Source organism: Belonocnema kinseyi, chromosome 6 (genome assembly GCF_010883055.1).
Source record: "Belonocnema kinseyi isolate 2016_QV_RU_SX_M_011 chromosome 6, B_treatae_v1, whole genome shotgun sequence".
In the NCBI taxonomy this organism is placed as follows: Eukaryota; Metazoa; Arthropoda; class Insecta; order Hymenoptera; family Cynipidae; genus Belonocnema; species Belonocnema kinseyi.
In genome coordinates this window covers 4131156-4140588 of record NC_046662.1, presented here as the reverse complement: position 1 = coordinate 4140588, position 9433 = coordinate 4131156, and the positions used below count along the sequence as shown (strand labels likewise).

General features: G+C 31.8%; 1 protein-coding gene across 1 annotated transcript in view; it reads left to right on the top strand.

Moving 5' to 3' along the window:
• LOC117174862 overlaps window positions 1–9427 on the top strand; it is a 22317-nt gene extending 12890 nt beyond the window's left edge. The window contains exons 5-10 of the mRNA XM_033364263.1: window positions 3062–3244; window positions 3326–3464; window positions 3901–4022; window positions 4129–4358; window positions 4775–4945; window positions 5036–9427. Coding sequence (XP_033220154.1) covers window positions 3062–3244; window positions 3326–3464; window positions 3901–4022; window positions 4129–4358; window positions 4775–4945; window positions 5036–5311 — 1121 coding nt within the window. The 3' untranslated portion in view covers window positions 5312–9427. The remainder of the gene's footprint in view (window positions 1–3061; window positions 3245–3325; window positions 3465–3900; window positions 4023–4128; window positions 4359–4774; window positions 4946–5035) is intronic.
• Window positions 9428–9433: the final 6 nt, after the last annotated feature.

The window sequence follows — 9433 nt, the reverse complement described above, 5'->3', positions numbered from 1 at the left end:
CATATATCTAGTCGGGAGTGGTGCTGACTGAAAACAGATGATTTGGAGCGATTCGCGCGCCATTTGTTGGTCATTCTAAGGACATATTGAACTACCCTCGTATAATAACTTTAATGTACACTTCAAAAAGAATTGAATTATAGTCAAAACTTATAGATATAAACAATCCTTTCTTGGGAATGATAGTTGAATATTAAACTAATAAATGTAAGTTAATTTTTTATAACAATATTCTACATTAAAAATGGCAACTAAATTAATAATTGCAAAAAGTAATTACTGAATAAAAATAGACAATGTTAGATAATTTAAAAAAATTTTTTTGCATCGTGTCAAGCTAAATAGTATAATATACGCCATTTATTTTATTTTTATTTTTTTTTTAAGTTTTGACTTTAATATTTACTCCGATTAGCTATTCAAGAATTATTTGAAAAAATGAATAATATTCTTTTTTTTTACTAAATTCTTACATAATTATTAGTATTTTTTATTTCTGCCTATTGATTTATGTTTATATTTAGTTCAACAACAATAAATAATACTACCATAATTATTATATTTTGTTGATGAAAAACTGTGGTTTTTTATTTTGTTTTATTACTCCATATGTTTATAAAAACTAGAACTTTAAAGATACATTGTTTAAAAATTCAATTATTTAGGAATGCTTATGAAAATTTCGGCACATTTTCTTCAGATGTTCAGTGTTTGTATATATTTTAAATATTTTAATTTATACTGACAAATAAGACGACTGAAAAATTCTGAAGAACATAATTTCCGACACTGTAAAATTCCCAAATAATAAAATCCCCGTAAAAAATTTCCGAATTATGAAATTCCTGAATTATATAAATTAAAAAATTGTTTTTCTTTAAAACTAAATATTATTTATTTATTAAAAACTCAACGGTCAAATATCTGTATCAAAGAAATTTTGTATCAATATTTAAACTATATGAAAATTATCTATTGAATTGTAAATAAGAATAATTGTATAAATAAATGAGTTTAAAGACTCTGCACATTTTTAAACAAAATTGCTCATTCAGAGATATATTCTTTTTAATTATTGTTATTAAAAATTTTTTTAAAATATTTACAACAGTTTTGAACATTAAAGAAGTTTCTATGATAAAAGTATTTGTTTATTCCATTAAAAAAAAATAATATTCAACAAACAAATTTTTTTGATTCTTTAAATTCTGGAATTTTCTGGTTTGGCCATTTTATAATTCGGTAATTTTCTGGCGGAATCACATCGGCCAGAAATGTGTTTCAGTGTTTTTTTGTATATTTCCAGTTCAATTTGATGGTGTTCAACATTTTTTGAAAGATTCGAAAATATATTAATTTAACCAAATTGTATACGCTCATGAATCAAAAAAAATATTTTATAGATTTGAGAGGGTTAATACTTTTGGTTCAATTTTACTGTGCCTTACAGACAGTTACGCAATTTTTTCAAACATTCGCATTAATTGTTTCATAAAACAAGATTTTTCTTCACATTGAAATCTTTAACCTTAGGAAGAAATACATATCTTCATCTGAAAATAGAATATACAGATGACTCAAAATTTATTTTTCTTTATTTCTATCACAGATGCTGTAGATCTGCTATTGTATACTTTTGACCGTATTTGAAAGCGCCATTCATTGTGGCTACATTAGATACTATCAAATCTGAAGTATTTTTGTTTCGCGGAAATAATTTTCTCTAGAAGTTAAAAAGATACTTTGTGAATTCAAAAGTATGTTTAACACTTTAAATACAAAATTTGTTCGAAATAAATGTGCATTTATTTTTCAATATTTTAATCCATAGTCCTGTAATTTTAATTAAAAACCTCGAATTATTTCACTTAAATCAAAATTTACTGGATTATTAATATAAACTATTGTATTAATAATGCGGAATTCAAAAGCACCCGCAATTTTGATTCAAGAGTACTTTTTTCTCAGTGTTTAAACGTCTTCATTTTCCTATCACTTTGAAAATCTAAATTCTCGTCTATATTTTTCAATCTCTTCTTTCCCTCATCCTGTCCTTTACTATCAACGTCTACCTTTTTTTTCCTCTCTGCCAATGTAAATTCCTATCTTTATTTCAATCTCCTCTTCTCGCTCTCATCCTATGCTAAACCTATGAACGTCTATCCTTTTCTATTACTTTAAAATTCTTAATTCCCGTCCATATTTTTCAATCTCCTCTACTTTATCCAATCATATCCTATGTCTATAAACTTCTTTTTTTTTCTATCTCTTTTTTATTCTGAATTCACGTCTATACTTTTTAATACCTTCTTGCCTATCTCATCCTATCCTTTTGTATCCCTGTAAATATTTTTCTATCGCTCTGTTTATCCAAATTCCCGTTTATCATTTTCAGTCTCCTCTGCTTTGGCTTATCCTATCATATGTCTATCGACGTGTATCTTTTTCCAGCTCTTTTTTATTCTAAATTCACGTTTATCTTTTTCAATACCCTCTTCTATCGCTCTGTTAATTGGAATTCTCGTCTATCTTTTTCTATCTCTTCATCTAAATTTACGTCTATTTCAATCCTCTCCTCTCTATTCGATGTTATCTTTTTCTATACACATCACCTTGAAGGGTTTGCCGCTAGGTGGCTGAAGTAAAATTACCAACAAGTGAAATCAGTCTTTGGGCTTATAAGTAGAGGCCCGGCAAACCATTTTGCTAAGTTGGACACAGTTGTCGACTAAGGTATGAAAATAAATTTCTATGATGAATACCCTAACTTTTTGATGGATTCCCGAATTTTGAGGGATAGAAAATGATAAGACTACTTTAATAGCGAAAGAAAGAAAAAGAGATAGACGAAGACTCAAATTTACATTAAAGAACTAGAAAGAAGTTAAGAAAAATATTAGGGTCCACGGTTACAAAAGATAAAGAAAGATATTGAAATTGATAATAGTTAGACTAAAGGATAGAGAAAGATAAGAGTCCTCGTTCACGAAAGGGATAGAAAATTATTGAGATTGGGGATCTCACTACTGCCAGCAGGGATAATAAATTATTATACTTTTAGAAGCAAGAAATGATCAAAATGCTGCCACAAGCTGCAACCCACGCAAATGTTTGTTACCAAATTGTTGGTGTTCCAAAGATGGAACCACAATACCGGGTAATTTATCTGCAAATCTGGTTCCTCAAATGATAATAATTACATTTGATGATGCCGTCAACTCGGAAAACTTCGACCTTTATACGAGTGAGATTAAAAAGTATATAAATTGAAAAAATGTATAATCTAACAACAAAAAATTACTTCTAATAGTGGATTTTATTTTAGAGATTTTCACTGAAGAACGACAAAATCCAAACGGTTGCCCTGCGAGAGCTACTTTTTTTGTGAGCCATCAATACACAAATTATCGGGACGTTCAATATCTGTGGAACGCTGGACATGAAATTGCTACACATTCTGTAACGTAAGTTTTGCCAGTTGGAAATTATATTTTTCACCGATGACTTTTAAGCTTTTATAATAATAATTATTCAATAATAATTGATTTACTACATAAAATTGTTAAATCATTAAACATTTTAAAACTGCGGGGAAAAACATATTATGTAAATTGTTGTAAAAGAGATTTCAGACTTCACAGCCTAAAATGCTCCTACAACAGAAGACGTAGAGTGATCTTTTAAGAAAATAAAGGCATAAATGATTTTTAACCAAATTAATGCAGCTACCATCAAAAGACGACATTTTTAGAAACAAAATTGGACTTTTAGACCTTTTAAAACAGAATTTTTAACAGAAAAGTTAACCTATCGTAAATAAATAAAAGAACACTATTAATTTGTTGCTTGATAATTTTCCTATTAATTTTGTAATGATACAAATGATATTGCTTGTTACAGGCATAGAGGACCTGAAGAGTGGTGGTCCAAAAATGCGACTTTAGAAGACTGGTTTGATGAAATGGTTGGAGTTGCAAACATTATTAACAAATATGCTGCAGTTCGTATGAATGATATTAAAGGTATCACACATTCTTAAACTTAGTGCATTTTTAATTCAGGTCTTAACATTTTTTTAAACAGTTTTAAAAAACTGGTTAACACAAAAACCACTTTTGTAACTTGTAGGAACTAGAGCACCTTTTCTAAGAACAGGATGGAACAGACAATTCTTAATGATGTCCGAATTCGGATTTGAGTATGACTCCTCAATAATAGCGCCCTATTCTGATCCACCAATCTGGCCATATACATTAGATTATAGGATGCCTCATTCTTGTGATGGTCCAAGTCAAGTTTGTCCCACAAGATCCTATCCAGGAATTTGGGAAATTCCTCTCAATCAACTTCTTCTTGGGGTGAGAAAAAAATTTAATATAATGTTTGTCCGGAAAGTATCCGACCTAGTCTTGTACCAGAAGCAATAGTTAATCGTGGTAAATAGCGATGATACCGCCTTCAAAGTACTCCCCTTTGGAAGCCACAACGGTTTTATTTTCTCTACGGCTTGAAATAGTTTTCCTTTCAGAGGATGCCTTAATTTGGGAAACAGCCAGTTGCCAAATCTTTGGAAAAATTTAATGCACTCTATTCGTTCGGTGCGTTGCGTCATCCAGAAATGTGAAGCGTACGTTGCCAGACGTTTACGCAATTGAGTACACTAGTAGAATAAAAATTTGATGGACAAGGTACAAAGTTAGAGCATAAGGCCGGATACTTTCCCGCGAAACTCGTCTATATAATAGGTATATTCATTACATCGCTGATATTTTAGGATTACACTTGCCCAACTGTGGAAACTTGTCAAGCGAATTTATCCGGCGAAGAAGTGTACAAAATGTTGACAGATAATTTTAAAAGACACTATTTAAGAAATCGAGCACCACTTGGACTACATTTGCATTCAGCTTGGCTCCAAAATAATGCCTATAATTATGCATTTACCGTAAGTTATTTTCAACTGATATTAATTTCTTTTACTGCAAATTAGATAAATTTCCGATAAAAAAATTAATTTGTCTTTCATTTTCCACAGAAATTTATGGACGAGGTTCTTCGATTATCAGATGTCTATTTTGTGACGAGCCATCAAGCCCTGGAATGGATGCGAAACCCAATTCCAGTAAACGAATTGAATAAATTTCAGCCTTGGCGATGCAACAAGCAGTTCGAGCCATATGAAATCGCTTGCGATTTACCGAGCGCTTGTAATTTACCTAGCCGTGTTTTGAAATCATACAGGTATCTTCATACATGCTTCGATTGTCCAACGGAATATCCGTGGTTAAGAAACGAGTTTGGACTAAAATAGTAATAAAATGACAGAATTTAGTATACGAGGTGTGGCTATTTACACTGCTACATGTACGTCTTCCCTTTTCCAAAGCAGTGCTAGAGGTTCTCGAATAAAATGCTTTCGCACCCTACACGGATTTCAAACGGATCCTTTTAATCAAACTTTTAACTTTTGTGAATTAGCAGATGTCACAGGGCACTAGATCTCGTAAATGGAGTACCTGTTCCAAAATTGTGATGATTTTACTAACCAAAAAATGCTTGACGAATAATAGGCAGAGTGGGCAGGTGGTCTTTTCGGAGAATCCAGTCCTTATTTCTGAACAAAATTCGGTCGTTTTCGTCTCACTTTATTGCAAATCTTTGTCAGCACTTCCAAGTAATATGGCTGATTCGCTGTTCAACCTATAGGTACCCACTCAGTCATCATGATGCCTCGGATATCATAAAAAACGAGAAGCATGTCCTTGAATTTTGATTACCTCATATGCGCTTTTTTTATCATCGGTGATTCTAGTCTTCCAATTCATCGATTGTCCTTGGTTTCGGATTATATTGAAATAGCCCATTTTTATCACATGCAACAACCTTTTTATTTCAATCTAATTGCTCTTCTTTTCTCTTCAGGGTATTGAAACAAAAGTTCTTCCGCACTTCGTCTTGTTCTGTCGTGATAACTTTAAGCATCATTTTCGCGCACAACTTTGTCATGTTCAAATCATTATGTAAAATTAGTTTCATTGGTTTTTTTATCTATCTTTACCGTATTTGATATCATTGTAATGCTTACACAATGGTCGTTTCGAAAGATTTAATTTATTTTTTCGACGTTTTTACCTGTTTTTGAATATACTGGACGCTGAACGCTTCAATTATCCTCAACCTCTTGAACGGGGTCTTCTAGTTCCGAGCCTGTTTTAGGAAATTTACTGCAAAGAAACTACACATGATAACTGGAAACGGGTTTTTTCTATTTATTGGTACATTCTTTGGTACCAAAAAAATGACGTTTAAAGAAAATTATTCCCAAACCCACAACCTTAACGGCGCCTCTGAAGAAATTTCAATGTCGAATGGGTGGTAAGACTTCGGCTATTTAGATTGCCGCAAACAAAAAAAGTGAAATATGCCTTTGACTATGATTCATTGGGTAGGTCAGGCTATAAAATAAAATAAAAATATATTTTCAAAAAAGATTGTGTCCTGACCCAGCGACATGTCTGCTGAACAATTTCCCGGTAAGGAGACTTGCATTAAAAAGTATTGAAAAATTGCATACATCCAGTGGTAACGTGAGAAATATTGAATACTTCTGAATCCCGTTTTTGTCCTCCCTCCTTTTCTGAATACTTTTACATACCACGAAGCAACCAAGAAATGGACATTTTGTATCCCTCTTAATTTAGCATATCTCGCTACAGTTGTTTACTGTTTTTCGAATTATAATGAGGTCAAAAGCTTTTTCAAACATAGCACCGGTCATTTTACGACGTCAGGATTAATTTCCACAAAGATGGCTCTAGTGAAAAATAATTTTTGAAATTTTTTATCATGAATTTATATTTTTTTAATTTATAATATTTGGACAATGCGAATATTTTACGATAGGGAGATGTATTCCTGTATACAATCATACTAGATTTTGCAAATTTCATGCTTTTGGAGCACGTTCTAATGCTTCAAACGAAAATTGTGTTTTTAATCACTTTTAATGCAAGGCTTCCTTCCGGGTTTAAAATAAAAAAAGTTCCAAATATTTCAAATCAATCAGTGCCGATATCGGAATGTATAAATTAGGTGCATGGGACCCGCACTTTTCAGCGTATGCAAAGTCTAAAATTATGTCCCTATCGAGATCTGAAATCATGACATCAGAAGGGGGATTTAAACAAAGATGGCCGGCGACAACGGGGTCACTTTGCAACTGATACATTATGTTCTTAGTGAATTTTAATCGTTTTTCGTGCTTAGCATGACAAAGATGTCGCTCAGCATTGCTGAAATTGGTAAATTTACGTTATCCACTCCTTCGTGTAGAAATTTTGTGGAAGAAGACAAGGTGTTGCCGGAAATTATTCACTTTAATAATAATATTAATATTTTCTTGGCAGCTTCTGAAAGAACTTCAGCCAGGCAAAACCCAAGTTTTAAAAATATTTTCGATATGAATAAAAATTAAAAACGATTTCGCTTGATGTATATTAGGGAACTTGTAATTAGTTCCTATCAAAATTTTGTGGTTATAAAATAAAATTATGGACAATCAAGATGACTCACATGGTATATCTAAATTATTTATAAATTCAAAATATTAAAAAATATATTTTGCTCTAGAAATCAATGTGAACTTATCAGTTCGAAATGAGTAATCCTCACTTTTAAAATGCAGAGAATAAACAGATATGTTTGAGGTTATCTTCTTCTCCAGTTTTAGAACATTTTCGCCTTGCTTTCTCCGATCGATTATTTCTTTAGACCCACTTTTATTAACCACTTTAAGAAAACCTTTTTAGGCAAGGGAAATAGATGAAACATAACATCTAGGTTTTTGCTAGCGTTGCTTGAACATCCGAAAACAGAGAAAAATCTGTTATTTTTGCTTTTCCTCTGACTGAATTTCATACCTAGATCGTCTATTTCTGTATTATCGGACATTTTTTTTAATTTGATGATAGAAATCGTAGCATTAAAAAAATAGATTTATATTCTAATCTAAATATCACCAAAATAGCACACAGCCTTTTAAAAATGACCCCGTTATTCTAGTTCCAAATTTAGCCACCAGGTGTCGCATCGCTATATTTTAGATCCCAATAGTTCGCATGTGTTGCTGTAGTTTTAAAAATTGAGATGACAGTTTATTGAGATTTTGAGGTTAAAAGCAGTCTCTGGCAAGACCGATCTGCTCGCAGATAAAAAACTAAAGTGATATCATTAAAAAGTTGTATGATTGCATTCTTCTTTCCCAATTTAACGTGAAGAAATGGCATTGTTACAAAAATCTATAGAAAATAATGTTTTTCTGTGACAAATTAGAAAAATTTAATACTAAAAAAATTTTACGAAAATTCGAAGTTTTTTCTCAGTGTATTTGCTAAATCTTTGTTTTTAATTCTGCGAGCATATCGCTCTTGCCAGAGACTGCTCCTAACCTCAAAATCTCAATAAACTGCCACCGCATTTTACATCAGCAATGGAATTTGATAACGTAAATTGACACGAATGTCATGCTTTACAGGAATATTAATTAATGTTAATGTTCATACTTATATGAAATAATCAGTTTTAACTAAGCAAACTAACTTAAAACTAAAAATACTGTATTTTTCCACTAACCTAACTCAGAAGCAGAAAAGTACCATTGAACTGCGTGCACTTCACTTTCATCAAAAATCCAGCTCCATAAAATTTATAAGTTTCCGAATTTTTATGTTTTTACATGTTTTGCGATGTAAAAAATGTGTGGTTGAATAAGATATGACACTATATCCACTATAGTGACCGAGGGCACTGAACTCTCATTGTAAGACCATACGTATCGTAGTTTTTGATTTTTTTTATATATCGGGTCTTGACCTCACCCGAAAGTATTGCCAAAAATATTCAATTTGAAATTCGAAAAAACAAAAACAAATTTTAAAAACTCCAGCAACACATGCAAACTATAAGAGCATGCAAGAAATGTTATTCCCTCAGTGGACCGGCAATTTAAAATTTGTATGGCTTAATGAGAATGATTTATGGCGCGCGTAATCGATCGCATGATTTAGTGAATCATTCGGCGTATCAATATTAATAACCGCCCATCCCTAAACGATTTAGTTCTGAATTATGAAAATAAAATGGACAGTCTCAACCTGGAATGACGTTAAAGGTATCCTACTTAGGCTAGCGCGTTCAAAAAAGTCTTAGGCGAATCAAAGTGAGTCGTCCATTAAAAATATCCCACCAATTTTCGAAAAGGCGAATAAAAACTATCACTACACACCTAGTCTGAGAACTTAACAGCCACGCCTCGTATAGAGACTTATAATTTTACTTAAAGCCCAGATGACTAGAGTTGGTTGAAAGATCCTTATTTTTCAAAATCCAACCAGCTCTTTTATATTTAAGACTGTACCACGAAAAGTACTTAGAC